This window comes from Canis aureus, chromosome 11, assembly GCF_053574225.1.
Source record: "Canis aureus isolate CA01 chromosome 11, VMU_Caureus_v.1.0, whole genome shotgun sequence".
Taxonomy (NCBI): domain Eukaryota; kingdom Metazoa; phylum Chordata; class Mammalia; order Carnivora; family Canidae; genus Canis; species Canis aureus.
The window spans coordinates 2,375,664-2,403,304 of NC_135621.1; the positions used below are offsets into that span (position 1 = coordinate 2,375,664).

At 50.2% G+C, this 27,641-nt stretch overlaps 5 protein-coding genes and 1 long non-coding RNA gene across 15 annotated transcripts in view; 2 read left to right on the forward strand and 4 right to left on the reverse strand.

Moving 5' to 3' along the window:
- Nucleotides 1–6,024, reverse strand: part of SARNP (SAP domain containing ribonucleoprotein) — a 50,561-nt gene extending 44,537 nt beyond the window's left edge. The window contains exon 1 of the mRNA XM_077913277.1: nt 5,862–6,024. Within this exon, the coding sequence (XP_077769403.1) occupies nt 5,862–5,897 (36 nt within the window). The 5' untranslated portion in view covers nt 5,898–6,024. The remainder of the gene's footprint in view (nt 1–5,861) is intronic.
- Nucleotides 1,369–5,855, reverse strand: LOC144323188 (uncharacterized). The gene is made up of 3 exons (XR_013388665.1): nt 4,406–5,855; nt 3,685–3,737; nt 1,369–2,006 (listed from the first exon to the last, which is right to left on the reverse strand). It is a non-coding gene; the product is annotated as an uncharacterized LOC144323188 (long non-coding RNA).
- A 371-nt stretch (nt 6,025–6,395) lies between the features above and the next one.
- Nucleotides 6,396–9,596, forward strand: ORMDL2 (ORMDL sphingolipid biosynthesis regulator 2). 2 transcript variants are annotated; one of them, XM_077913280.1, is made up of 4 exons: nt 6,397–6,892; nt 7,097–7,271; nt 7,420–7,571; nt 8,165–9,596. In XM_077913280.1, the coding sequence occupies exons 2-4, from the start codon at nt 7,098–7,100 to the stop codon at nt 8,298–8,300; spliced, it is 462 nt and encodes a 153-aa protein (XP_077769406.1). In that variant the 5' UTR covers nt 6,397–6,892; nt 7,097; the 3' UTR covers nt 8,301–9,596. The 2 variants fall into 2 exon arrangements, with proteins under 2 accessions (XP_077769404.1, XP_077769406.1); XM_077913278.1 differs by having other exon boundaries at nt 6,396–7,271.
- DNAJC14 (DnaJ heat shock protein family (Hsp40) member C14) lies at nt 8,896–15,937 on the reverse strand. 2 transcript variants are annotated; one of them, XM_077913266.1, is made up of 7 exons: nt 15,736–15,937; nt 13,840–15,308; nt 11,392–11,498; nt 11,057–11,176; nt 10,296–10,456; nt 10,111–10,213; nt 8,896–9,871 (listed from the first exon to the last, which is right to left on the reverse strand). In XM_077913266.1, the coding sequence occupies exons 2-7, from the start codon at nt 15,250–15,252 to the stop codon at nt 9,661–9,663; spliced, it is 2,115 nt and encodes a 704-aa protein (XP_077769392.1). In that variant the 5' UTR covers nt 15,253–15,308; nt 15,736–15,937; the 3' UTR covers nt 8,896–9,660. The 2 variants fall into 2 exon arrangements, with proteins under 2 accessions (XP_077769392.1, XP_077769393.1); XM_077913267.1 differs by lacking the exon at nt 15,736–15,937 and adding an exon at nt 15,545–15,722.
- A 633-nt stretch (nt 15,938–16,570) lies between these two features.
- On the forward strand, nt 16,571–21,453 carry LOC144323183 (transmembrane protein 198-like). 6 transcript variants are annotated; one of them, XR_013388659.1, is made up of 6 exons: nt 16,575–17,197; nt 18,198–18,457; nt 19,052–19,633; nt 20,067–20,227; nt 20,343–20,630; nt 21,332–21,453. XR_013388659.1 is itself a non-coding variant. In XM_077913272.1 (5 exons), the coding sequence occupies exons 2-5, from the start codon at nt 18,283–18,285 to the stop codon at nt 20,478–20,480; spliced, it is 1,056 nt and encodes a 351-aa protein (XP_077769398.1). In that variant the 5' UTR covers nt 16,575–17,197; nt 18,198–18,282; the 3' UTR covers nt 20,481–21,453. The 6 variants fall into 6 exon arrangements, 5 of the variants coding, with proteins under 5 accessions (XP_077769401.1, XP_077769398.1, XP_077769400.1 ...); XM_077913272.1 differs by having other exon boundaries at nt 20,343–21,453; XM_077913274.1 differs by having other exon boundaries at nt 16,581–17,197; nt 20,070–20,227; nt 20,343–21,453.
- Nucleotide 21,454: 1 nt separating this feature from the next.
- MMP19 (matrix metallopeptidase 19) lies at nt 21,455–27,290 on the reverse strand. 3 transcript variants are annotated; one of them, XM_077913268.1, is made up of 9 exons: nt 27,043–27,289; nt 26,646–26,731; nt 25,610–25,740; nt 25,159–25,374; nt 24,436–24,681; nt 23,848–23,973; nt 23,083–23,247; nt 22,793–22,920; nt 21,455–22,616 (listed from the first exon to the last, which is right to left on the reverse strand). In XM_077913268.1, the coding sequence occupies exons 1-9, from the start codon at nt 27,130–27,132 to the stop codon at nt 22,161–22,163; spliced, it is 1,644 nt and encodes a 547-aa protein (XP_077769394.1). In that variant the 5' UTR covers nt 27,133–27,289; the 3' UTR covers nt 21,455–22,160. The 3 variants fall into 3 exon arrangements, with proteins under 3 accessions (XP_077769394.1, XP_077769397.1, XP_077769395.1); XM_077913271.1 differs by lacking the exon at nt 24,436–24,681 and having other exon boundaries at nt 27,043–27,290; XM_077913269.1 differs by lacking the exon at nt 26,646–26,731 and having other exon boundaries at nt 27,043–27,257.
- Nucleotides 27,291–27,641: the final 351 nt, after the last annotated feature.

A 27,641-nucleotide genomic window follows, 5' to 3' on the forward strand; every position in this document is an offset into this window, starting at 1 on the left:
AGCTTCACCTTTAAAATACAGTAGCCCCCCACTTATCCACAGCTTAGCTTTCTGTGGTTTCAGTTATCCAGTCCAGAAGTATACGATTCTCCTTATGACACATCATCAGAAGGTCAATAACGGCCTAACATTATGTCACAATGCCTACATCATTCACCTCACTTCATCTCATCATGTAGGCATTTGATTTCACATCACCGCAAAAAGGGTGAGTATAGTACCGTAAGATGTTTTGAAAGAGATCACATTCATGTAACTTTTATTAGAGTATAATTATTTTGTTAGTGTTATTAATGTTACTGTTAATTTATAAACTTTATTATAGATATGTATTTATAGAAAAAATACAGTATATGCAGGCTTCAGTACCCTGGGTTTCGTTCCTTTCTTTTCTTTTCTTTCCTTTTCTTTTTTTTTTTCTTTTCTTTTCTTTTTTCTTTCTTTTCTTTTCTTTTTTAATTTATTTATTCATGAGAGACACAGAGAGACGCAGAGACACAGGCAGAGGGAGAAGCAGGCTCCTCACAGGGAGCCCAATGCAGGACTCAATCCTGGATTCCCGGGATCACGCCCTGAGCCGAAGGCAGACGCTCAACCACGAGCCACCCAGGCATCCCAGTACCTTAGGTTTCAGGCAGCCACTGGGAGGTCTTGGAACATATCTCCCATGAATGGGGTGGGGGGAACTATTGTATATACAGAATCTAATCCTTTCTGGTTATTTATTTATTTTTTTATCATTATTTTTTTAAATGATAGAGAGAGAGAGAGGCAGGGACACAGGCAGAGGGAGAAGCAGGCTCCATGCACCGGGAGCCCGACGTGGGATTCGATCCCAGGTCTCCAGGATGGCTCCCTGGGCCAAAGGCAGGTGCCAAACCCCTGCGCCACCCAGGGATCCCCTTTCTGGTCTTTTATACAGATTACTGTAACTCTTAGCCCTGGTACCTCATTATAGTTTACTCTCCACAAAGTATCCAGAGTGATCTAAAAATTTAAGTCCGGGAAAAAAAAAATTAAAGTCAGAATGTCATCTCTCTATTCAAAAACCCTCCACTGGTAACCTATCTCAAGGGTCAAAGCCAGAGTCCTAATGATCACCTATCAGGTCCTCGCATAAGACTCACTCTCCTACCTCTGAGTCTCTAATTTAACATCACCTTCTCAATAAGGCCTTCCGTAGTCACCCTATTTAAAATGTCAATACCGGGATCCCTGGGTGGCGCACCTGCCTTTGGCCCAGGACACGATCCTGGAGACCCGGGATTGAATCCCACTTCGGGTTCCCAGTGCATGGAGCCTGCTTCTCCCTCTGCCTATGTCTCTGCCTCTCTCTCTCTCTCTCTCTCTCTCTCTCTGCGTGTGACTATCATAAATAAATAAAAATTAAAAAAAAACTTGATTAACCTTTAAAAAAAATAAAATGTCAATACCCTTAATCCCACTGTACACCTAACACCCACCAAACACCGTTCCTATATTTCTCTATAGATCTTATCACTATTTGACATACTATAAATTTTACTTATTTACTGAGCTTTCCCCCAGTAAAATATAAACTCCATGACAAGAATTTTGTCTGCTTTGTTCATTGCTATACGTCGAGAACCTATGGTAGCTGGCACATGGTAGGCACTCCATAAATATTTTCTGAATATGTACCAAACCTTTACTATCAGCTCGCAGTTCTTGAAAAGGAGGCCCACATTTCCAACTGACTATCAGCCATCTCCAAGTGCAAATCTCAAAGACACTTAAGCCCAAAACTGAACTTATCTTTTCTGCTACACAAAACTGGCTGCTTCTCCTCTCAACCTAGACTACTCAAACCTTGGATTCATCTTTCATTCCTCCCACATCTAACTCATCTATACTTACAATTTTATATCCCAAATTTCTTTCAAATTCATTCCTATTCTAATATCCACCAGCTTATTTCGGGTCTTACTAAGTTTACTCACTTGACAGTGATTGAGCACCCACTCCATCAAGCATTATCCTAGACACTAAAAAAAATGAACAAAAAGAGAAAGAGTTCTTGCCCACATGAAGTTTAAAATCTAGTAAGAAAATAAAGCAACCAATGATCATATACATGTTTATTTTTTTTTAATATTTTTTTTAATTATTTATGGTAGTCACACAGAGAGAGGGGGAGAGAGAGGCAGAGACACAGGCAGAGGGAGAAGCAGGCTCCATGCACCGGGAGCCCGATGTGGGATTCGATCCCGGGTCTACAGGATCACGCCCCGGGCCAAAGGCAGGCGCCAAACCGCTGCGCCACCCAGGGATCCCTACATGTTTCATACAAAAAAAAGAACAGGGTCCTATGAAAGCATTTAAAAAGTGGTCTGATCATGTGTGTGGATATGGAGAACTTATCCTACCTAAGGGCTCCTTGGGTAAATGATATTTGACTGATGCCTGAGTAAGACAAAGGTACGGGAGTATGGAGCGGGCAGGAGCACTTTAGCCAAAAGCATGTGTAACTGTTCTGGGTTCTGAGGTAAAGAAAGACAGTAGTGCAGTGATTAAGAACATGACTTTGGAGACAGACTACCTGGATTTGAGTCACCACTTATTATTAGCTCTGTGTACTAAGGCAAGTTACTCAATCTCTCCGAGCTTCCATTTTTCTCATTTTTAAAAAATGGATATAATAGAAGCATTTACCTTACAGGGTTACTATGAAAATTAAATCAGTTGATATATATGTGTGTGTGTGTGTATATACCAGACCTTGCCACATAGTAAATGCCACATAGTGTTAGTAATTAATGAATACAGCTATTCTGAGGAATGAAATGAAATAAAGCTACTGTGATGAGAAGTGTAAAAAAAGAAACTGGAGAGATTGGTAGGAATATAATCAAAAGGTTTTAAGCCGCAGAGTAACTATTATAATAATAAAAATATAACTGGTAAAATCTCTCTCTCCAGACCCCATCCTCCTTACTGCCAAAAGAATACAAACTGATTGCATCAGCTCTTCCTTTCAAATTTTCAAAGGCTCCTCATCTTCTGCCCACATGACAAAAACCAAACCACCTTACACAAGTTAAAATGCTTTTCAGTATCACTCCATTCTACATTTATGGCCACACAGTTCATTTCCTTTTTTTTTCCAAACTATCTTCAACCACCAACATAAATGAGCATCAATATTACAAATGTCTCACTGTTCTCAACACTCTGACACTATACACCCTTGTGGTTCCCTCCTCAGCAGTAATCCCTTTTTTCACCGTTGACTAGAAATCTGGTACCACTACAGTTCAAGACATTTCCACCCACATTGTTTTTTTTTTCTCCAACTGTGTTAGAATGACTGCATTTCTACAAAACTTCAGAAATTTGCTGTTGATGTGGACTTATATAAGAATTCAGATATTTTTCCCTATTTCAAAGCTTGTTCTTTTCCGAGACTCCATACAAAAGCTCTTTATAAAACTGGAAAGAGTTTTTAAAAAAGAGATAAAACTCTTGTCAACCCCAAAGTCAGGATCACTTCATCAAGATCAACAGTGGAACCAAACATTAACTGTCCTGGAAGTCAGAATTAAAGGCATAAGTTCTTAACCAGAGGTCCACGGACTCCTCAGGGCTACAAAGTAGTTTTATGAAGCCCCTCAAATCGCATGCAAAGTATATGTACATGCCTTTTTCTGGGGAGAGGGTTCATACCTTTCATCAGAGTTTCAAAGATATCTGTGACCTCCAAAAGGTTAAGAAGTGCTCTAGAGAAAAAGCAAAGACAAGCAAATGTGATTAAAAAAGTGAATCCTTTTCAGGGGCACCCTAAGTGGCTCAATCAGGTAAGCTTCCGACTCTTGATTTCAGTTCAGGTCATGATCTCAGGGTCCTTAGACTGAGCCCAATGTCTGGCTCACCACTCAACCGGGAGTCTGTTTGAGACTCTCTCCATCTCCCCCTCCCTCCCTCTCTAAAAAAGAAATACATATTTAAAAAAAAGGGGGGGGGGGCTGGATGGCTAAGTGGTTGAGCATCTGCCTTTGGCTCAGGGTGTGACCCTGGGATCCTGGGATAGAGTCCCACATCCGGCTCCTCACAGGGAGCTTGCTTCTGCCCATGTCTCTGCGTCTGTGTCTCTCATGAATAAATAAAATCTTAAAAAAAAAAAAAAAAAAGGGTGCATCCTTTTCAGGCCATCAGATTTTATGGAAAGAAACACTCCATAAACCAACATAAAATCCATAAAGGCAAGTCTCAAGATTAGTGACTTACTCCGGGTATTTTAAAAGTGGAATTAATAAAAAGAAAATATTAAATCTCCTACTCATATTTCCTTTTTGTCTCATTCACTCAAAACTTTCTTTTCAGGGCACCTGGTGGCTCAGTCAGTTAAGGGTCCCATGCTAGATTTCAACTCAGATTGTTATCTTACGGCTGTAAGATTGAGCCCCGCACCACGCTCAGGCTGGAGTCTGTTTATCGCTCTCTCTCTGCTCACACTCTCCCTCTCTGAAATAAATAAATGAATAAACTCTTTAAAAAAGCCAACTTTCTTTTCTGTGTATATTTTATAACATACCTAACAGTTTCACAGAACATAATTTATTTAACACATACAACAGAGATGGTTACTCAATTTTCTTCACTTCTCGACTTAGGAGACCACTGATATAACCCACATGTTTCAGTGCTACCAACTTAACAGCAACTCCAGGATATGTGAAAACCCACTAATCCACTTCAGAATCCATGGGTGAAAAATCAGATTTCACAGAAAGGCTAACTGCTGCCAACGAGCATGTGCCCTCCCCACCCTTATTCTCCTTACTCCTTTGTAAAAGCTCTTCAAGTCTTAAAGGATCAGTTTACAGCTTTGGCTAAATCAGCCTGGTTTGTCCAAGGTTCCCAGGATGATGGGACCAAAGTACCTGATGGGAAAACTACTTGTGAAGCCGCAAATGGACAAGTAATCAAGATATTCTCTCAACTGACCCTAAAATAAACTATTCTCTTCTTCAGGAAAATAATCATCCCAATGTGCGGAAGCTACCAAGATTCACAAAAGACACCATTTAAAACCGCCCTGTGACTGAGTGTCACCCAGTGGTGACACCACGAGATGCAGGGCCCTCCGCGAGATGAAAAGGAGAGAGAGAGAAACCTAGGGCTCTCCCAAAACATCACAGTTAAGAGTGAGCAGTGTTCCCGCTGGTAAGGACAGGGCGGGGGCGGCGGCGGCGGCGGGGAATCCGAGGACTGCTGGATCCCAGGTGCTGTGCCTTCACGACCCGAGGTCCCCGAGGTCGCTGGCGTCTGAGAGGCCTAGCTCCTGAGGCCTCTCCTCAGATTTCAAAGTTAGCTCCGAGGGCGTAACCCCACTTAAAAAAAAAAAAAAAAAAAAAAAAGGAGTGGGCGCGTTCTCGTGTCCGAAAGGCGGACGGGGAGAAACACAAAGCTGCCGTCATCAGCGGACGGGAATGCCGGCCTGGGAAAACGGACGGGAACGCGTCGAACCAGGAAAAAAAAAGGGGTCCTGGCTCCAGCGCGGGGCAAAAGGGGGGACCACTGACGTAATGCACCTCTGACGAGAACCGAGAAGGGACCGGAGCAGGTTGGAAGCACTTGCACGCCCGGCGGGGAAGGGACGGATGATACGAGGGCGAAGAAAGAGCCGAAATAGCAAAGATGCCGCAAAACCATACGGAGAAGTGGGAAATTCGGGAAGGCGTAGTGGGCAAGACCAGAGGCACAAAAGAAAAGAACTACGGCGGGAGCCAGGAAGCGAAGTGGAAAAGCCGGCAAGGCGGACACGTAGTAAAAGGCGCAAGCCGGCCGGCAGAACGCAGTCCCCAGAACGCCTAAGGCAGCCTCTCCCCGCCTCACGGTACCTTCAGCTTATGGAGCTCCACCGTCTCCGCCGCCATCTTGCCGCCCCTCCAGGCCGCCACCCCCGCCCGCGGCCTCCGCTTCCCGGAGCTCCCGCCTGGCCGCCGCGAGCCACGCGGACCAATCGCGGTGGCTCTTACTCCCGCCTCACACTACCAACCCCTCCCATTAGTCCAGAGCGGACGTCGCGCTCGCCCGGCCGGCGGCTTCCCCCGGCTCTCTCCGAAGGCGGGGCGGGGGAGGGGCGGGCCCTGCGCGGTCCGAACGGCGGAAACGGCGGCCAATCGCGCGGCCCCGTCGCAAACTGCCAGCCAATGGGTGGCGGCAGCGCTGACCGCGTTCCACCAATAGGGGGAGGGCGGCTGGGCGGGGGCGGTGGCTTCCTGGAGACCGCAGGTGTGGGAGCGGACGCCGCGCCTCGAGTGGGACCCGCTGGGAAGCCGCAGGTAGGGGCCCCCAAGACCTGGAAGGGGGCTGAGGAGAAACGCGGGGAGGCGAGAAGCGGGGGCGGGAAAGCCTGGAGCGTCGGCTAAGAACCTGGAGAGGAGCTCCTAAGGGAGCCCCGAGGCCGACCGACGGACGACGCCCGAGAGGGAAGCCGGGAGGCGCGCGGGGCGGGCTCAACACCAGGGTTTGGGGAGTTTTAAGGAAAGCCGGGCTGGCCAGATCGGCTTCACAACTCGGCGTCGACAAGCACGATTTAAAAGGGCCAAGTTCAGATGATCAGGGCCGCCCCTGGAATCGGGGACAGGGCTCCATCTCTCGAGATGCTGCACGCAGGTCCCTTCCTAGCTCCGTCGAAAAGCCAGGAGGGGAAATACTGGGCAGCGCCCCGCTCTTGAGAAAGGGATTGGGACGCGGCCTGCTTACAGGCCACGGGGATGAGAGAAACGACGGCAAGCCCCCGAGGAAGGTGCGGACTAAAGGAGTCTTGTCTGCTCACCCCGCGTTCCTGGTTTCCCCTGCTGCCAGGACTCCCTGCCCCAAGCCTAGGCTCACCCCTTCAGGTTACGGTTGAACTTTAAGGATCACAGTGAGTAAGAGTAAAGAGGGCCTGTCTCGCCTTTTAAATTTTCTTCCCCAAGTTTTCAGTTTTTCCTTCGTGCACAGTGGGGAAGCTCTTCCCAGTGGAGTTCAGGGGATTTGGACTACTCAGGAGACAATTTGTGGGAACAAACTCAAAGAGAGGTTGACAGGAAATTGAGTTGGACTCCTGCCTGATCCCCCATTGTGGTAGGATGAATGTGGGGGTGGCACACAGCGAAGTAAACCCCAACACTCGCGTGATGAATAGCCGGGGCATCTGGCTGGCCTACATCATCTTGGTAGGACTGCTGCATGTGGTTCTACTCAGCATCCCCTTCTTCAGCATACCTGTTGTCTGGACCCTGACCAACGTCATCCATAACTTGGTGAGCACTAAACCACACCCTTATACCCAACCCAGGCCTTTCCCAATCAAAAACAAAATCATTTGTCTTCCTTTTGGGATCTCAGCATAATTCCTGGGCTGAAGGACTATTTTCTGCCTCCTCACACTGCCCCCTTCCCTCCTCCTAGGCTATGTATGTCTTCTTACATACAGTGAAAGGGACACCCTTTGAGACCCCTGACCAAGGGAAGGCTCGGCTACTGACACACTGGGAACAGATGGACTACGGGCTCCAATTTACCTCCTCCCGCAAATTCCTCAGCATCTCTCCTATTGTACTGTGAGTCCAGGGGGAGATAATGGGAAATGCTCCAAGTGTCCGGTGCAGACACCCCCCACCCCCACCCCGGAAAGCTTTAAAAGAGCAGACTATTCTCTTAGACCCTTTGAAGATATTATGGTATGGTCTAAATCTAGGGAGAGCAGTAAAAAGTAGGAAATAGTAGTCAAGCATTCCTTGCTGCCTCTTTGGTGGTATGGGAATGCAGAAAGGACTGAAAAAACATCCAAGTAAAACCAAATGGTTTTACACTTCCAAAGGAAGTGAATAAAGAAAGCCAGACTGATATAGATCTGTGAAAACTGTGGGGAATGGAAGCAAAGGAACTCTCATATAGGCATACAGTCATATGGGCTTCAGCTGTCATTTGCCATGTCGTTAACAATTCAAAAACACTAACTTCTAAATCTCCGGTTAAAGGTGCTGATTTTCTCCCCAACCCCAAAGTAAATACTGTTAATTTAGCTGGAATACTTTCAGATATTCTAGGACTACACGCAGTAAAACTGGTCATTTAAAATAGAAGTCACTGGAAGATCATAAATATGAATAGGAAAAGCCAACTTCACTCAACGCATTTCTTCTCTCCCCAGCTACCTCCTGGCCAGCTTCTACACCAAGTATGATGCTGCTCACTTCATCATCAACACAGCCTCATTGCTTAGCGTACTGCTGCCTAAGTTACCCCAATTCCATGGGGTTCGTCTCTTTGGCATCAACAAATACTGAGGGATAGGGCTGGGGATAACACTGGACCAAAGGGCTAGAACATCCTTTCCTTCTCCGTATTGTCTTCTGTATCTTGAAAGCCTGAGAACTATATAACCTTTCCCCAACTCCAGGAAGAGAACAGATTGGAAAATGGGGCTCCCGGGGCCCAGCCCTAAGAGCAAATTTTTTTGAATCAGGAAAGGTGGGAAAGATAAGGGCTCAATCACTCTCCTTCACAGCAGGAAGCCATGTTTAAACAGCTCGTTTGGTAACTGAGCAGCTTGTTTTGTGATTTTTTCTAGATCTTCTACCCACACCACTTTCCAGCTCTGTTTTGCTGTGTATTTTCCTTATAATAAAGATACTTTTTTTTTTTTCTTTCCAGATATGGCTACAGTTTGGTCAGCAGGAAGGGTAGGGAAATGTCCTTATAAGGCTAGGGAAGAAACAAGGAATAGCAACTTACTGTATAAAACTTCTCTAAGGTATTTTTTATCCCCTCTCCCTTGGTCCTGTAGGAGGTGCCCTTCATTCTCAGCTAACACTTAGTAGGAAAAGGATGCTCAAGTGAGAAAAAGGGCTCCAACTATATGGGCAAAGAAGAGAGGGAAGATACAGGTTGCCAGTTATATATTTATAGAAAGATAATCCCCTGGCTTTAAATAGATATATACATACAAATATGAACAAACTTAAAAAAATACAAACCCTTGGATCATAAGGGGGCTTCTGGGAGCCCCTTTATCCTTCCCCCTCACCCAAGGGCAGAGGGCATGAGTCTGCTTTTTAAAAATTATTAGTTTTGGCCATCCCTGCAGCAACAAGCATGAAGTTGGGTGATTACCCACAAGGTGAATGTCAGAGGAAAAATTCAGAGTTCCCACTCTGAACTCTGTATAATCTCCTATAATTAGGGCTACATGCTTCTTGTTCTGTCTTTTAACTAGTATGTTGGCATAAAGGAAGGGGCTCCCTCCTGAAATGGGTCAAAAAATAAGATAGACTTGTAGTTTAAAAAGAGGGGGAAAGTGTCACCTGCTCTAGAAGCAAAAGACAAAAAGGCATACAGACCCCAGGGAAATACCCAGTTCCCACACAACCATGGAAGATACTGTCCAGCCCAGGTCCAGGCTCTAAGTTCTTTGCTCTAGCCACCCCCTATTTCTTTGGTATTGTCAGAAGACAAGATTCAGTTCCTAGGTGCTGGTGGAAGAGGGAAAGTGGTTCCGGGGCTTCCTACAAGTACTGAGTGAACAATTTGAGCTTAAAATTTTCCCTTTTTTAAATATTTAAAAATAAACAATCAAAACTCCATCCTGTGCTATACACAGCCCTTTTGACTCCCTGACATTGATCTGAGGAAAGAAGAGAAGGGGTGTCAACGTTGGAAGGGCCTCCTCACTTTCTTCCGCCGCTTCGGTTTGGCTTCTCCCTTGGGTACTGTGCTGTTGGGCTTAGAGGCTGCAGTGGGCCCAGGGCCAGGCTGAGGAGCTGCAAAGAAATTCCCATTGGGCATCTGGCCTGGGGGTACTTGAAAGATCCGGCTCAAGAAATCCTGAAGGTCAGCAGGAGGGGCATCTGGGGTTGCTCTGAGAGTAAAACAGAAGACATTATGAGGCAAGAGATATTAAGAGTTACATGGTTACCTGTGTTACCTGCTTATTATACCTAAGTTAATGATATACTGGGGAAAAAAAAACAAAGATATACTGAGTCAGCTGCCAAACTTCTTAAGGGTAAAACATCTAGCTGTCCTAAGCAGCATGTCATCTAAAATCATATTCAAAACTAAAATAGTAGGTAGGTTGTTGAAAGAAGTAACACATACCTCTGCCGCCCACTAGTGCCTGGAATCCGAGAACCAAATGAGATGTGATAGGGGACTCTGTGGGTATCTGGGGAGATTCCCACACGCTGGCATCCAGCCCATTCTACAAATAAGAGAAACGATTAGCCAAAACATCACAGTTTTGAGCATCCATGAACCCATATGTCTAGAGAACAGAAGTATACCTGTGATATCATACACCTTTCCATCCATCAGTGCAAAATAGGTGATCTTGAGGCCCAACATGCTTGACTCTGCCCAAAAGTCTCCTTCCTCAGCAGGATGCAGTTTATTACACTCAGCACAGTATCTGGCACTCTTAGGTTCCCGGTCCATTTCAAACCTCCTACAACCCAACAAAAGGACAATTTCTTTTAATTTGTCAAGGCTACAATATTCTAGTATCATCATTATAATCACTTCTCAGCTTTTTGGCTAAGATCAAGTGTATAATATCATTTTATTGACAAATATGGCTGAGACATCTAAAAGTATCTCTATTCAGTTGTTATATATGCCTACAAACATTCATACCCGGGGATCCCTAGGTGGCTCAGGAGTTTAGGGCCTGCCTTTGGCCCAGGGCGTGATCCTGGAGTCCCAGGATTGAGTCCCATATCAGGCTCCCTGCATCGAGCCTGCATCGAGTCTGCTTCTCCCTCTGCCTGGGTCTCTGCCTCTCTCTCTGTGTCTCTCATGAATAAATAAATAAAAAATCTAAAACAAAACAAACACCGACACCCTCAACCTTCTCTCTTAAAACTAAAAATACTACCTTTTTTTCCTTACTGCTATTCCAAATCCCCTGTCTCTTGACACTAAGGCAAAAGTAGAAACCTCAGGGTCTTTTTATTCATCATCTGTATCCCCCAACTACCAGTACTACTCACAAGGAAGTCTTTGGCTACCAAAGCTTTGGCTGTCCCATTCCTACCCTATTTCGTACCTATGCTTTCCCTGGCATCGGCTGCACATCATAGTATTCATTGCTTCTTTGAGGTCATCCTGCAGCTTGGACAGAAACTCATTCACTGACCGGCTCAGCTCATTCTCTGCCATTCGTTTCCTAAGAGAAGAAAGCCTTTGTAAATCAGACAGTACTGAGCAAGGGACAAAGGAAGATGAAATCTTTTAGCTCCTTGAGGTCCCTGGCCAGCTAGAAAGATAAGCAACCCCATTTCTCTCTGCCTCAGAGTCTCCTCCATTCACAAGTCCAGGGACCTCTATACTTTGAAAGATTACTCATTTATCCCACCTGACAATTTCCCATTTCCAACTTACATTTCATATTCCTTCCGCCTTTCAGGGTTGCTGACAATGTCCCAAGCTGCCCGTAAAACCTTGAAGGCCTCTTCAGCCCGGGGATGATGATTTTTGTCAGGATGAACCTACCAAGGCAAAGACTTCATCACAAATCCATTCCAACCCTCTCCCCATCTTAGGTCAAAACAATCTCCTTATCAGGTGCCTGGGTGGTTCATTGGGTTAAGCATCTGACTCTTGATCTCAGCTCAGGTCTTGACCTCAGGGTTGTGAGTTCAAGCCCTGCATTGGACTACAGACCGGGCATGGAACCACTTAAAATACAAAACAACAAAAAACAGTAACAACCCTCATATCAAAGGGTTCTCTTTTCACCACCCTTTTAAAAAATCAATACAGCTTACTAACTAATTGCTCTGGCTCTGCAAACAGATATGGGATCAAGTTCTAGCTCTGTCACTACTAGCTATATGACCTAGAATATTATATCTATCATGGATTACTGTATTAAATGAGATACTTATGATGTATATAGTGCAGGATCTGGTACTAGAGTGATCCACCATCTTGGTGTGCCTGGGATTGTCACAATTTTAGTACTGAAAGTTTATGTCTCAGGAAATCCTCAATCCCAGGCAAACAGGGATGGTTGGTCACTCTACCTGGTACATGCATACTAAGCCCTCACAGTTTAACTCTATTGTCAAACGTAAAATAAGGGTTCCAAAGATACTATATCCTCAAACTCAGTTTTTCCTAAGTAGAAATTTCTCGTGTGTACTTCCTACACTATTTTGCCTTCTGTACTAGAAATGAAATAGCATTCTGTGTTCCTCATAGGCTTTTTATCCACTTTTCTCTAAGACAAGTAGTATCCTCACCTCCTACAGCTTCCTGATTGTTCCCAACCTCATTTTCCAAAAGTACAGAAAAAAGCTAGTCTCCTGATACCAGGTAAACAGAATGCTGTTAAATCTATACATACCCAAGCTTACAGAAGAGCCTTTTAGTCATGGTCACTCTGGGGCCTAATAAGGGCTGTGAGAATTGCCCAAGAAAGCAAGTTGAGAATTTTTGTAAGAATGCTATTCCCCAAGAGAGGATATCTGCTAAAAACATGAAAGTGAGAAAAGCTCTACTGCCAGTAACAATCTTAGTGTAAACTATCATTCCCCACTCTTAAGAATATCCCAGTCTACCCACTTAAGGGACATGCATTTCCCACCACACTAATTTAGTCCTCTGCTAAGTTACAGGCCTGGTACCTTACTGTGTCTTGAATGGTTAATGGACACCTTGGTTACCCATTCCTCTTTGGTGTAATGTAATCGTTGAGGTAATTTACACACCATGATAATTTTATCAGTCCAGTTCCATACACTCAAATAGGCCTCTGATGGAATTTACACACATTGCCTATATTCCTAATACAGTTTTACTAAAAGAAAAAGCAATAATATATCTAAAAACAGCAATTTAATATCTACTAATAGCAATTTGATTGCATGATTATATTAAACCACTTCCCTCAAGAATATGGTGCATTACAACTGCCACCTGTACCACCCCTCCTTATCAATAAAAGCAACTATATCTTGGGATGCCTGGCTCACTCTGTCAGTAGGGCAATGTGACTCTTGATCTTAGGATTGTGGGTTTGAGCCCCACATCAGGTGTAAATATTACTTAAAAATGAAGTCTTAGGGATGCCTGGGTGGCTCAGCGGTTGAGCATCTGCCTTTTTGGCTCAGGGCGTGATCCCAGAGTCCTGGGATCAAGTCCCACATCGGGCTCCCTGCATGGAGGCTGCATCTCCCCTTGCCTATGTCTCTGCCTCTCTCTCTCTGTCTCTCATGGGTATATAAATAATCTTTAAAAAAAAAAAATCTTAAAAAAAAAAGCAACCATATCTTCACATGTGGCATACAGATGTACATGCCTCCATATTGTTTATATTCCATTCTCTCTCCCTTTTCCACTGTAGATTGCTGGTCTTGAAATACTTTGTTTTCTTTCACCTGGTCCTGGAATCATCACATGCACTTCCTGAACTTTTCCACACTAAGTCCACACTTGCCTCTCTGCGAAAGATAGTTGGATTTTCTCCTGTTATTATTATTTTTTCTAAACCCTCATTTATTGGGAATAGAGGAATTGACAGGCTTTCTGATTAGGCCTCTTTTCCACCCTAGTCAGCAGGACTTCACCTGGATATTCCAGGGTGAGTGATCCAACATTGATAGGCCAGGTTCATTTCTTTAATTAAGAATCTCATGACAAAGACCTTAAAATGAAGGGAAAATCAGACCCCATAACAGAGGGGAAAAGCCTTTGTGTGACTGTTTCCTAAGAATTAAAGTTACTCCAGCTTCAAGCTGACTTTTTACTCTGCCTTCTCTTTATTCTACTCTCGCTAAATTTGGAATAGAAAATAAAAAACAAAAGAGGAACGGGAAGGGTACTCACCATCACTGCCAGCTGCCTATAGGCCTTCTTCAGTTCAACATCTGATGCTGTGGCTTCAACCCCCAACACATGGAAAGGGTTTAGCTCATCCTCAGGAACCCCAGCCATGGTCAAGAGTCGAGCCACTTCCTCTTCAGGCTGGCAGTAGCGACCACCAGCTACAGGTGCATTCCCCTGCCTGTTAGTCCTTGGCTTGACCCAAGGCAACTCCAGCCAACCCCACTGAAACATTTTTACCAACTGCTGCCATGGCCTGCTATCTCTTAACAGAATCAGGCAACGCTGCAAGGTGGGGAAATCCAACCAAGAAAAGAGCCAAGTAGCTTTACCCCTCCAGCCTAACCGGTCACCCAGTCCCACCAGAAACCGCCAGCCCAACTGTAGACAGCCCAAGAAGAGGGCCAGAGCCAGGAGCAGCAAAGCACCCAGTAGCCTAAGAAAACGGGTGAACAGCCCTGCTCCATAGCAACATCCTTGGCTCAGAAATTGGAACATCACCTGGGCCCAGCCCCCCAGCCGCCCTGCCCAGACTCCCAACCAGACTCGAAAAAGGTCCAGATCACTGCCTTTCAGCTGCCTGCATGCATAGATGAGATGGCCACAAGTTTCCACGTACTCTCCCACCAATACCAGCAGTTCAATCAGCCACCAGAAGCCTGCCTGTCCAAGCTGACATAGTTCCTCTGCTCCCCATAATCCGAGGCCTCTGCGCTTATCTGCCTGACTTCGTTTCCGGCCCAGCCGATGTCGGCCAGGGGACCTGGGATCTCTGCGTCCACCGTCCCGAGTATCCTCCTTGGCCAGAATGCGGTGCCGCTGTCTCCGGGGTGGAGGTTTCTTCCCACTGGGCACACGTGAAAAATCACTGGGGAACTTGAGAGGTTCCTCATCATCATATTCCTCTTCCAACTCTTCATCTTCCCCCAAAACGGGAGAGGTACAATGATGGCAAAAGTTGCTAGGAGAGCTATCTCCTCCCTCAGAGTAAGACCCTTCAGGGATTCCAGGGGTTCCCTGGCAGTTGCAAGCAGACGGAATGGAAAGAAAAGAAGGGTTCCCATCCTCCTGGTACCCAGCCTCATTCTCTCTTGAGAGTTCCTGGTCCACTCCTGACTCTTCTTCTGAAGATGCCTCACTCTGATCGGGGTCCTCTCCATCCCTAGGGGGTCCAGGACCCCTTGGGGGGCCATGGCTTGGATCCGACCAGTGGGCTGGGTTTGGGGGCTGTGTGTACTTGGGACTAGAGTGCTCTGTGAGGCAGCGGGTACCATTGGGAGCAGGCCCCGCTGAGTCCCTGAGTCCTGAGAATGAAAGTATTTCAGGGTCCACAGAGGATCCTAAAGTCCTGAAGGAGGCACCACCACTGTGGTGGGCTCCACACAACCCTCTTTCTCCGGGGTGCTTCTGGGCCATGACCCCGGGGCTTCCTGAGGATTTTAGGTCACAGCCATCATGATAAGTTCTGATGCCTGTAACAAAGGTATCAAGGTGGAGACGATCAAGGATAGAACTGAGAGCGGTTAAATGACCTTAAATTCGCGATATATTTAATGCACCCGCCTCCCGTTTTCCCAAATTCTTCTGGGGCGTTCTTCTCCCTAGCAATAGGCCACAACCGTGCTCCCTCCCCCTCTCCAAATCCCCTTAGTTTTTCTTCTCCCCCACCCCCAAGCTATAATCCAGAGTCAGGGGAAGAGGGAGGTACCGCCAAGGGTGTGGTCCTGGGGTCACTCGGGTAGAAGAGGAAAGACGATCGCAAAGGGGGGCCGCAGGCTGCCAGGAAAGGGTGGGGGCCGAGCGGCGCTTAAAGAAAACCTGGGGGGCGGAGCTTAGGGTTGCCCCTGAGGTAGACCTGCAGGGAAGCCGTGGCCGGGTGGAGGGGCGACGGTAACGTACCCGAAGAGCGGCGGTAACTCCTCCCCCTCGAGCAGCTGGGCCCTGGGCCAGGGGGAGCTACGAGAGCAGCTCCCCCGGCTCCGCCTCCCGCTCACGCTCCGCTTCCGCCTTCCGTCCCCGCCGTGGCCGCCGACCTACGCCTACTTCTACTTCCGGGGTCACCAGGGAAGCGACGGGAAGGAAATGAGAGAGCGGTTGGCGGAGGCGCGAGCGGGCCGGCCCGCGCGGAGTCCGAGCGGCGGAGGCGGGCCCGCGGCAGGGCTGGCCCCGCCCCTTAAAGGGCCCTCGGCCGCCGCCCTCCGCGGGCGGGAGCGCGGTCTCCGCGGGCTGGGCCGCCGGGGGGCGCTGGCGCAGCCGAGACCGGGGGGCAGAGGACGGCCGCCGAGCCGAGCCCGCTTCCCTGGCGGACAAAACCGGGGAGCGTGGAGGAGCCACCGCCCCGACCCTTTCCCTGCGGCCTGTGGCGAAGACAGAGACCCTCCCGCGCCACGCGGGGCTGGAGCGGAGGGGAGGATGCCCGGGCCCGCCCACCCCGGCCTCCCGGCCCCGCGCCGGCCTTCCCGGCAGTCGTGGCCTCCCCAGCGCCTGGCCCGGCTGGCGAGCTGCCCGCCGCCACTGCGGCTCCCACGGCCCGATCTCGCCCTGGACGCAGCCCCGAGGCCCCGTCGCGGAGCGGCCCCGAGGGGCTCGGGACCAGCCGGCCGAGAAACCCCGCTCTCAGCCGCGGGCCGCTTCGCGTCTCATTTGCATACCGAGCTGCCCTCGGTCGACGTCGACGCTCGCCCCCGCCCCCGCGCAGACCCGGGGGTCCCCTCCCTGGCGGCGCCCCGTGTGCGCGCGGTCCCCCTTGGTCCCCCTTCCAGACCCCGTCTCGCTCCGCGAGCTTTTCCGCCCCTGAGCCCCTGGCCGGCGCCCCCCGTCCTGCGAAAGCCCCTTCCCCGCGTCCCGGATCTCGACCACCGGGCTCTTCCGAAGACAATACTCCAATTCTCTGGGAAGTGGAAGAAACCAAGCCGGGGCTAGGGGGGCGCTGGGACCCCAGTTGGGGCTTTGAGACCTCCTAGTTGTCGAGCTACCACCTAAGTATTCAGAGACCTTTCCCCAGACTTCTTGCGGCGTCCCCAGGACCCTTCACGCTACGGTTGCGGAGACTCTGGTCCCAGCCTGGAGCGGTGGGCAAACTGGGTCCCCCCCACACGCATAGGGAAAAGAGTTGGAGGGGCCCGCCCCGTGATGTCACCCCACACACACCCTGTCCCCTTCCTCCACCCCCCAGGCTCATTGCATTTAGCTCACGGGGCTTGGGCTACGACTTGCAAAGTTTGGGGGGCAACGAACAGAGTGACCCTGGGGGTGCCCACGCCCGACAGCCGCCCCGACGCCCAGGACCTGCGGGCAAGGATGCAGCCGGGGGGTTAGGGAAGCACTTCTGCCCCTTCCTCTCCTGAGCCCTGGCAGGGTGGTGAGTAGTTAACACTCCTTCCCCAATCTGCCCTTGTTTAGGGTCCCTGGACTTCCCAGCGGATTGAAAAGAGGAGCCCCAGGGATTCCCCACGCCAACCCTCAGCCGGTTAGGACTCTGACGTCCAAAAGGCGACAGATGAAAGTGCCCGCATCCATCCTACCCCACTCCCATAGTGCCCCCAACACCAGCTCCTCCTTGGTGTTCTCCTTTCAGGAGCTGAATTCAAATTCCACTGGCAGCCCTGACGCCCCTGGGAAAGGGAGGGGTAGGGAAAGACCCACCGGTGTCCTGAGTGGAGGAGCAAGAGGGTTCCAGGATGGGAGAGGTCTGTGGGCAAGGTGCCTGCTCACTCCAAGAGGGACCATGGGAATTGGACTGGGGCTCGATGCCCCTTCCCCCAACAGCTCCATCTGCACATGAAGCTGAGGCTTCCGAACCTTGACAAAGTGTGGGACCGTCTCTACTAGATGCCTTGTCCCAGACTCTTCTGGTGTTTCTTCCCCACCCCCCCTTCCTTCCCTGGGGTTGGAGCAGCTGTCCAGAGACCCCACCATGACTCATTCTCTCCTCTTTCTCCTCCTCCCTTCCTCATTTAACCCCACCTTTCCCAGTCCAGTGAGGTAGTGTTGAGTCCCAGCCGCAGATGAGGCAAGCTTTCTTTTTAGCCAGAACAAACTGCTGGGCCTTGCGCGCCCAGTCCCACCAGTGCCCCTGGGCCCCTCCTTCCATCGACCCCAACTCCCACCCCCTGAAAAGCTAGGGAACACATAATATCTCATAACCTTATAAGATTTTAGTTTAAGCTTTACTCAGTGTCCTTGGTTCAGAGGGACATAAAGAGACAGCTGGTTCCCCTTGACCCAATCCTGTAGATTTTTTCAGTTACCCCAGCAAGCCCATGCTCTCTCCTGAAATTGGCCTTTCTTCTTGAAAAATAGAGGTACGGAATCCTCAAGATTCATGGGCACCTGAGTTCCTGCCCCCTACCCCCTTGCAGGTTTCCCAACCCCCTCAAGATATTCATGGATGGATGAGAGGAGCTGACACTGACCTTCCCCTCTGTGATCACCTTTTCTTCCGCCATGGAGGAAGCCTTGTTGCCCCTGGCCATGACCTCTGACCCCAGGCCCTTTAATCAACAACTCCCAGAGCCTCCAGACCCAAGATGTGTCTTGGAACCCCAGGACAATCCTGAACTGGCACCCGCCCTGGTGTGTGCTCTTTGCTGCTGCTTTGGAATCATCTACTGCTGCTTCGGTGAGGGCAGGGCCAGGATTCTGGGGGGCAGCTGCCCAAGACTGTCACCCTCCAGGATGATGCCAACTTTCTCCTTTGCTCCTGGGCCACCTCTACTCCTCTGTCAGGGGATGCCTACCTTCAGTATGGGCCATGCTGCTCTTGCCAGCTCTTCTTGTCCTCCCCCCATCCATACCCTCGAGCTTCGATCCCTGGCAATTATCACTTGCCTCTCCCTCCCCTCCTACTTCAAAACTCCATTCCCACGTTATCCTCCACGTTTAAGGCTCCTTTAACCCTTCACCAATAACCTGAATCAGCCCGTGCTGATTTCTTCCCATCTACCATCCCTGGAAGTACTAAACCTTCTTTCCATATCTCCTCCTCCCCACAACATATCCATTGTATCTCCTGATTTTTCCTCCCAACCCCTCACAGTTTTTGAAAGGTCCCTGCCTTCCCCAAGATGATCCCTTTCTGCCCCTTGCCTTGAGGTCCCTGTGTCGCTGTGCCTGTCTTCCGCTCCTCTGGCTAGCCACTCCCTTCTAATTCATCAGAGCTGGCTCTGTAGATGTCCCCTTTTGGTCTCTCAGTGCCTCCTGCCTCCCTTCCCAGGCTACCGCTGCTTCAAGGCAGTAATGTTTCTCTCGGGCCTGCTGTCAGGAGCTCTGGTGATCTTCCTGCTGTGCCACAAGGAGCGAGTGCTAGAGACACAGCTGAGCCTGGAGGTGAGCGCGGGCATTGCGCTGGGCATCGGACTCCTCTGTGGCCTGGTCACCATGTTGGTGCGCAGCGTTGGGCTCTTCCTGACTGGTCTCCTGCTAGGCCTAACCCTGGGTGCCGGGGCCCTGCTGGGCACAGAGCCCATCTACCAACCACCTTCAGCCTGGGTGCCGGCTGGGGGGCTGGTGGGGCTGGCACTGCTGGGAGCCCTGCTCACACTTCGGTGGCCACGTCCATTCACAGTTTTGGGCACAGCCCTGCTGGGTGCTGCGGTGCTGGTGGCCTGTGCTGACTACTTCCTAGAGGGGCTGGCACTGGGCAGTCGGCTGGGCCAACGCTTGCAGGCACTTCCAGCCTTGCCTCCTCTCTGCTGGTATAGCTGGGTCTTGCTGGGCACCTGGCCAGCCCTGGGGGCCCTGGGGGCCCTGGCCCAGTGGAAGCTCATGGATGAGGAACATGGAGGCCACGCCAATGGTGAGTTAGTGCCGTGGTACAGAAGCAGCCGACCTGTGCCTTCTCATGTCCCCAGTTCCCAAACTTGGCAGGGGAAAGGGGGGAAATACACTTAAGGGTGGAGGTGTCTAAGGTAAACGGGGCAGGGCAGTGAAAGAAAGTTAGAGTTGGAGGAGCCGACGGGAGGGGGGAAAGAATGAGAAAAATTATCAGAGGGAGCAGGGAGGAGTTAGTTACTGGGGACTGTAATGGAAGGAAAGGAAGGTCTCAGGGGAGTCCGGAGGAAAGTGTAGGAGGAGACCAAAGACTAGTTTCTTTTAGAATAACCAGGGGGAAGATGAGATTTGAGACAGAACAGGGAGATCAAATGGGTTTCTCGGGGTGGGGGGGGCACTTGGGGGTGGGATTCGGGGTCTAAAGAGGCCTCCCTGAGTCTGCATTGCCCCCTCCCAAGCAGTGGTCTTGAGCCACCAGCGGAGGCATCTTCAGCTCCTTCGGATCCGTCAGCAAGAGGCCAAGTGGCACCGGACGCCCTCCGGGGTGGGGCTCTGTGAAGGCGGCTACCGGCCCCGGCTCCCCCTCAACACCCGGAGCCCTGCTGATAGTCTGGCTCCCGTGAGTGCGGGAGGGGCACCTGGGGACGGGGCAGAGGGCACATGGGGTGGTCAGGGTAGGAGGGGGCTCCGACCCAGGCCCTATCTTCTGTCCTCTCTGGCCTGTGCCTCTCCAGAGTTATCTCCAGAGCCTTCGAGAGCGCCAACTGGGACCGGGCACCCAGGCCATAGCCCCCCACACCGTGCTGGACCTAGATTCTGACTGTGGTTCCACTGTACCCCTCACCACACCTTCTGGTTCCACCCAGACCTGAGCCTAAACCTCCAGCGATGCCTCCACCCCAAGCAAGGGCCTTGGAACACCAAGTGTGCAGGACCTGAGCCCGCAGGACCTGCACACAAACTTCGCCACCTCTCTCACTGGGGATAGAATCTTTACTCCAACCCAGACCAGCCCCGTAAGGGTGTGTTTCAGGGATGGAAAAAGGGGGCTTTTGTGGGGAGGGGAGGGGAGAGGAATGGAAGGATGAATACCTACCTCTGTCCAAGAATAGAGGTGCCCTGGCCCCTAAAGTAATTGACTTCCTCATTCCCTCCAAACCAAGGAGGGTCCTTACCCCAAAAGCCTTTTATATACTTGCCTCGTGTGCCTCACAATGGTAAAATAAGGGGTTTGTTTCATTGTTGTAGGACCTACAGAAAATCAAGAAGCTCCCTAAAGCACTCGATAGCTTTTTGATGGGGCGAAGGGCACAGAGGAGCTCTAAGATCACCTAATCCCTAGGCCTCTCATTAGGGGGTAGTTGATTCCTGGTTCGCCTTTCCTCTTGGGTCCCATAGGTTCGAATCCCCTTCTACCTCAGTCGGGAGTACTGTCCTCCATGGTGCTTCCCTTCCTCTCCTTAATGTGGGGAAGACCACGGGGCAATGCATGGCGCAGGACCTGCCTCCCCCAAAAGCAGTCTACTTGCTCCACGGAGAGAGAACTGGGTCCACGTGCCAGAGTCTTGCCCTTTGGCCCAGAGTAGCCTGGTCTTCATGGCTGTATGGGAGACAAGTGCCTTCTCTGCTTCTTGTTGTAGGTGATGCTAATCTCCTTAACCAAACCTTTGTCCCAGCCGCTAACCTGTTCTAACTCTCCCTCCTCTGATTCTCCTGCTCAAAGTCTGTTCCCTGGGACCCCAGACAGCATGAAGGAAGATGTATTCTTCCCCCTGGGCAACAAAGCTATGACGCGAGGGAGGAAGAACATGAAAGCATGTGAATAAAATAGCATTGAACACAGAACCAGGGATTCCAGCCTCTGCTGTTGCTCTTGAAACACCTTGCACCTTGAAACAATTAGCCAGACTGACAAGTCCTCTGGTCCCCTAAAGATCTGATAAGGCCCCCCCTTATCAGACTGGACTACTGTACCACAGCGACACAAACACACAGCCAGAGGAAGAGCTGTTCAGTCCTCTCTAATGAACATGGAGCTAGCCTTTGTTAAGCACAAATGTGCCAGACATTGTGCCCTGCACTTCACAAATAGTATTTCATTTAATGCAAAAACCCTGCAGGATTGGTATTAACCTTATTTAGCAGAATCGGAGGCTCAATGAACTTGCCCAAAGTCATAAGCAAGTAAATGTGATTCTTAATAGGTTCCAAAGCCCTTGCTCATTTTACTGGCCATGCTGTTTTTTGCACTTTATCTAGGAAGGACAAGACCCAAGCATTTAGCTTCCCAGCTGTTGCCCACCTGTCAGCCAAGGGCCTGAGTGATGCCTGCCTTCCCCCAGTCTTCCAGACAGTAAATAACACAGTTGGAAGTGCTATCTAGGATGGAGAGGAAATGTGGGGAGCTGACCCAGAGTTAGGGAGTCCCTGCCCAGGACAGAAAGAGCACAGAGAAGGGGTGGCTAGTGCTGGGACATTTAGAGGCCTGAGGTCTATGGCTCACACCCCTGCTGCAGCCCTGCAGCCTAGTGAGCCGACATTTGATTCACATCTTAGGCCTCTGGGAGGGTGACAGTACCAGGGAATGAAAGGGTAGGGGAGGCCGTGGCTGAGGGGGTAATGTCCAAGATTGGGTCTCCAGGTGAGGGGTCAGTGTTCAACGTGGTATCTATGGCTGAGGAAGTGGTATTCAGGGTTGTTCCTATGGCAGAGGGGTCAGTGCCTGTGGCTGAAGGACGGATATCTCCACCTGATGGAGGAGGGTCTGAGGTCTGGGGATGACAGTGCATCCAGTTGGGGGCGGTGTCTCTGGGATAGCCTTTCTCTACTCGGAGCTGCCGGTTGAGGCGCCAGTACTGTTTATCCTTGAAGAAGTAGACACGGCCATCCCGCCAACTCACAGCAGCTGAGGGCTGGTCTGGCACTCCCGTAAACAACCTTTTGATTGGTTTAGGGTAGTGGCTGAAGTCCGTTCGGGCCAGCTCGTCCCACTGCCAGTACCCGGATCCCTAGGAGTTGGGTGGGAAGGGAGAAGAGGATAAGGAGAGAGCTTAAGGATCCCCAGAAGTCTACTCCCAGTCCACTCCAGCTGCAAACCATCTCCCTTGGAGAGCAAGTCGGCTTCCCCTTCCCTGTGTGAGGTAGCCCACCCCTCCTAAGAAGGGATTTGCTTTAAACTGTATACCTTAAAGAGGAACACCTTTTGGTTGAAAGGCCAATAGAGAGCTGCGTCCAGGTTGGGCTCTATCCTATTCAGCTTCTTGGGGAAGCCGGGAGACCTCTTGAAATTAATATAGCGCCACACCTTGTCTCCTGAGAGCAGGTAAGGAAAGGACACGTTATCTCCGTCTTCAGGTGACAGCTTTTGGGTCTCCCATTCCACCCTTCCAGAAACTTCTCATCTCTTCCTCCCTTTCATGGCTTCTTTAATGGTAGGCCTTCTTCAGGGAACACACCGTAAACCAGTCCCTTTACCCTTAAAGAAGTGAATCCATTGTGTTCGAGGAGAGTAGACAGCAGCATCTAGGTTTCCTGGGAGCCCCTCCCAAAGGGCCGACACCTGGAACAAGGGCCCCAGCCCTGAATCTGTCACCGTCCACACGTAATTCCCCTTGAAGGCATAAGTCTTCCCGCGGGGCCCTGAAAGCAAAAGTATGTGAACAATTCAAAAAGACATGGGTCGAATAAAGACTTTAGGGCACCTCAGGCAGGCTGATCATTTGCCCTCCTCCCACAGGCTGAGTCCTCAAAACTTCATTCAACTTTAATTTAAAGAGAGGACCTAGGTAGAGAAGAAAGACCCCGTGTTCAGCCTCTTTGCTATTCAGAGCATTTCAGCTCCCATTCATGCAATAAAATAAAAGCCCTGCTCCCCTTTGGGGACCCCACCTCCCATTCTGAGTAGCTTCCACGTTGTCCTTCCCTGCAGGTATATAATACCCTCTCTAATAGACATTCCAGTAAATATGGTTTTCTTCATCTTGCTATATTACCAGATATGGTTTAGTGGCCCCTATCAGGAAGCACTGAGGTAAATGCCAGCCTAACCCAACTTTAATCTGGCTCTGAGGCCTCCCTCCCATGCCAGATGCCTTCTTCCATGGCCACTAACCCCTGCCTGGCATCTAACCTCTGTTACTCATGCTGAGGTCCCACATCATTCCCATTTGTCCAGGTCCCAAAGTCAGCAGGCTGCTGCCACTGCCTGCCTATAGCCCGGGGCGGGGGGGGGGTGCTCACCCAGCATTATGGCATCCAGTTCACCACTGCAGGGGTCTGGCATGGGGCCGGGTTCTGTGGGCATATGTGGTATAGCGGGGAGCTCCATCTCTTCTTCCTCCTCCTCTGTCTCTGGGCTCTTCTTGCCTGCAACGTAACATAATGCGACTCAGGGAGAGAACTCATAGCACCTGGGCTCCCCACTCATCTCTAAGATCGGCTCAGAGGCCCTATAGAAAGGGGAAGAGCAAATCCTAGAAAGTTTCTCTTGGTGAGAGGCAAGATCATACTGATATCAACAGGAGACACCTTTTAGTGTTGAGAAGGACCAGAAAGGGGAAAGTTTGCTGGAATATTCATCCTTCATCCCCAAGAATGGGTAAGAGGGGAGAGAGGCCTGGAAGGAAGACCAGACATGGAAGTGTCAGAAAAAAAACTCCTGAAAATAAAGTAGCCTGAATAACTGGGTAGGAGGAAGAGAAAAAAGCTAAGTCATTTCCTACCATGGAGGCTAGACCTGTCTCTTCAAACTTGAAGAGATGCTGGTCACACTGACCCTCATGATCACTAGGGCTCGTGACTAACCATAACTTGAGGGAAAAGACTGACCATAGAGAGCCTGAATCCCTGCCACATCATCCGGGTGCAGCTTGAAGTGGGGCCGGTAGCCAGCATACACAGGGGCCATGAGGGCCTGGGTGTATCGAGAGTGCCCAAGCCCCAGGGCATGGCCCAGTTCATGGGCTGCAATGATGCGCAGGTTCACCCCCCGGTAAGTCCTCTCAGTCCAGAGCTCATCTTCATCAAAGTGCACACTGCCCAGCTCTGGGATGTCAGCATGGGCCAGGACCCTCCCTGGACAAAGACAAAGGTGGACAGGAAGGAGGTCAGAGTCTCTTAGGCTAGAGCATCCTTTGCTTGTTATTACCCCAATTTCTCCATTCCCTGAAATTTCTGTCTATAGTCAGTCTCTCGGGTTCCTCTCTTGTTCTTTTCAGCTCCCCTTGTCATCACCCAGTTCTCTCTGGATTGCTCATCCCTCTGTCTCTGTATTCCCAACCACTCTCTTCTCTCTGGCCCAGTCCCCTCTGAGGTGTGTCTTGAGCAGGGGAACTTAAACCAAGGACTAAAGCATAAGCATCAAAGGGGAGGCTTGATAAGACCCCAGGGAGGTGAACAGCTGCTCTCCAAGAGAATGTTAGAAGGTAGTTAGTGTGAGGTGCAGTTGAGCATTGGGGGAAGCCTGAACATTAGGGTTCCAGAGTCACTGGCTCAAGGGGACCAAGACAATCTCAGAGGTCTATGAGGTGGGAGCTGAGAGCTGGTGCCTACCAGGTCCATCGAAGGAATTGGAGCAGTAGGGGCTCTGGCGGCCATGGAAGGAGAGGCGGATGTCAGCCCAGCCAGCCTGCACTTCCCTGAAGGTCAGGGGGGCCGCACTGCTCCAGTACTGGAAGGCTTGAAGCAGGGCTGCCCGGGCTGTGTCGGGTGGGAGGGTGGAAGGCAGGTTGAAGATGCGGAAAGTCAGGTGCTTCTTTCTCCAGCGGCCTGGTTATCGGACCAGAAAATAGATTAGAAACAGAGATCCTCTGCCAAACCCAGAGAGTTCCCCTGAGTCTAGGCATTGGTTCAGTAAAGCTATGTCTCTGGGCAGGTGATGATCAGCTAATCACCAGGTGATCATCCACGCAACACTGACCTGGGCCTGGCTGTCCCAATGTCACCCATACTCCAGAGCCATGCCACTCCCACTTTCCCTCCCTTTTCTAGTCTCAGTCCTCACCCAGCAGGAGGTATTTAAGGGTCTTCTGGTTGAAGGGATCCTCCAGGCCACAACGGGGCTGCCTCATGCGGGCCCTTGTGGCATCATCCAGCTGACCTGAGACTGGCAGCTCAGATGCTTCTTGAAAAGTTCTGAAAAGAGGGAGAGGGATGGACCCAGTAGGACAAAGGAATCTGGAATGACTGAAAATGGGATAGCTCTTTGGCCCCCTTCTACCCACAGTGGTAGCTGAGAATGGCACAGAATCTCTGAAGCTGATGGGGTCACTCCAGTATCCAGTCTTCATAATTAGGACTTTCTCCTCTGTTTTGCAGAAATAGCGATACTCCGGCTTCACCTCCCCATCTTCAGTCTCTTATTTGTGCAAGGTTGCCCTCAGGTGTAGCCCTCTTCTCTACTGCAATTTCTAACCTTGTCCTGCTCTAGTGAAGTATCCTGCCCCTTGCTCTGGGACTCTCTAATCCCACCTAAGGGCCTGTCCTCCCTCTGCATTCTCCTCCTGCTAGACCCCCCTCCCAGCCCAGCTTGCTCAGGGGCAGTTTCATCCCTCAGGCACCATAGGCACTGTAGCCTTTCAAGGGATGGTGAACATATCTGAGAGCAGAAAGAAAAATTATCCATTAGATCCAAAATAGGAAAAGAAAACTTCAAAATATAAATAAATATGGAATCAAATGTCTACAAAAAGCAACATCATGCCAACAACTCAACCCCAAATCAATTCAACCTATAATTTTACATGTTAAGTTATAGTTCATGTGGGATGTTGCTAATAGTCTACTGGATACCCGTGGAATGGAGCCTCCAGAGGGCCTAGGAAGCCCTACTCAGGGCCTAGGAAAATCCAATGGCTGGTCCTCATGTTTGAATTCCCATTTTACCCCATGCCCCACCACCTGAACAGTGATAGCAACCCATTTCCTAGATCCCTAGATTGGGGTCAGGCAAAAGTGGGCTTGGGGAGAGAAGACATGAAAAGAAGGAAAGATGACCTTGCAGCCTTAACCCTTAGGGCATGTGCCTTATAAACTCTCACCTCAGAGCCTCCATAATATCTTCTGGCCTGAAGTTATCAGGTCCTTCTAGAGGCTTCTGTAGGTACCCATATTGCAACAGATAATCCTATGATGGGAGTCAGGGTAAGCAGAATAAAAAAGGGAGTTAGTTGGCCTCAGGGTAAAGCTTCTCAATAACCTAACAGACCCATAGGGATAGGAGGGGACAGACTTTGAAGGACCAAAGGAGAGGCATCTTAGAGAAGGAGCTCAGGTGGAACAAAGGCAGGGAGTGGGAGACGGGCAGGAGTAGATCATGGAGCTTAGGAAGGAAAGGAAAGGCAGACTGAAGGTCAGGAGGGAAGCTTGGATGGGACTATGGCGCAGTACCCCAATCCCTTCATGGGTCTGGGTCCCTCCTTCCCCGAGGGGACTCACCACTGCTGTCTCTTTTCGGGCAGTCCCCAGGGCCCGTCCTGAGACTGTCGCAGGGAGTAGGAAGCCCAGGCACAGCCACTGCCAGTTCATGGTCCAACCAGGCAGGAACTCCACAGGTCGGCTAACCCTCTGCCCTGAGACTTCTGGGAGCCTGGGGAAGCAGGGTTAAGGGGGGGCTCCTGCCTCCAGTTCTTTCCACTCTCCAGTCTCTGGACCTCTTTATAAAACTTCAGAGGAGGAGAATTGGGGGGAGTGGCAGTGGGAGGTGACTCAGCCTAGAGATATGTTGCAATTCACCATTAACCCCTGCCCCGCCACAGAGCTTCTGTCAAGAAGAGCCCCTAACCCATTCCCAGAGTCCTCCCTACAGATGAGGAGACCATTCATACTGTCCTGGGTGGGGGGCAGCCTGGCGGGAAGAGAAGCAGAATCTCGGTAGAGACTGGGATAGGGACCATGGCTATCCCCTGGAGATATTCCTGTGCCCCAGGAACCCTGGGCCAGCAAACCCCTTATCTTCAACTCTCATGGGTCCCTATCTGCTCTAGGATAGGAAAAAAATAAAAGTTAAGAGGTAGGAAGCAGCGTAAGTGCTCCGG

Excerpts from the sequence above, each read along its gene's own strand:
- DNAJC14 (XM_077913266.1), bottom strand. The coding sequence starts at position 15,252 with ATGGCCCAGAAGCACCCCGGAGAAAGAGGGTTGTGTGGAGCCCACCAC. Across the intron at positions 11,177-11,391 it reads AGGCGGAAGGAATATGAAAT|GAAACGAATGGCAGAGAATG; the intron begins GTAAGTTGGAAA and ends TTCTTCTCTTAG. Across the intron at positions 9,872-10,110 it reads GGCACTAGTGGGCGGCAGAG|AGCAACCCCAGATGCCCCTC; the intron begins GTATGTGTTACT and ends TTTTACTCTCAG.
- ORMDL2 (XM_077913278.1), top strand. The coding sequence starts at position 7,098 with ATGAATGTGGGGGTGGCACACAGCGAAGTAAACCCCAACACTCGCGTG. Across the intron at positions 7,272-7,419 it reads CCAACGTCATCCATAACTTG|GCTATGTATGTCTTCTTACA; the intron begins GTGAGCACTAAA and ends CCCTCCTCCTAG. Across the intron at positions 7,572-8,164 it reads AGCATCTCTCCTATTGTACT|CTACCTCCTGGCCAGCTTCT; the intron begins GTGAGTCCAGGG and ends TTCTCTCCCCAG.
- LOC144323183 (XM_077913272.1), top strand. The coding sequence starts at position 18,283 with ATGGAGGAAGCCTTGTTGCCCCTGGCCATGACCTCTGACCCCAGGCCC. Across the intron at positions 18,458-19,051 it reads AATCATCTACTGCTGCTTCG|GCTACCGCTGCTTCAAGGCA; the intron begins GTGAGGGCAGGG and ends CTCCCTTCCCAG. Across the intron at positions 20,228-20,342 it reads CTGCTGATAGTCTGGCTCCC|AGTTATCTCCAGAGCCTTCG; the intron begins GTGAGTGCGGGA and ends GTGCCTCTCCAG.
- MMP19 (XM_077913268.1), bottom strand. The coding sequence starts at position 27,132 with ATGAACTGGCAGTGGCTGTGCCTGGGCTTCCTACTCCCTGCGACAGTC. Across the intron at positions 25,741-26,645 it reads GATATTATGGAGGCTCTGAG|AACTTTTCAAGAAGCATCTG; the intron begins GTGAGAGTTTAT and ends CCCTCTTTTCAG. Across the intron at positions 22,921-23,082 it reads ATGGATTCACTTCTTTAAGG|GAGACAAGGTGTGGCGCTAT; the intron begins GTAAAGGGACTG and ends ACCTGCTCTCAG.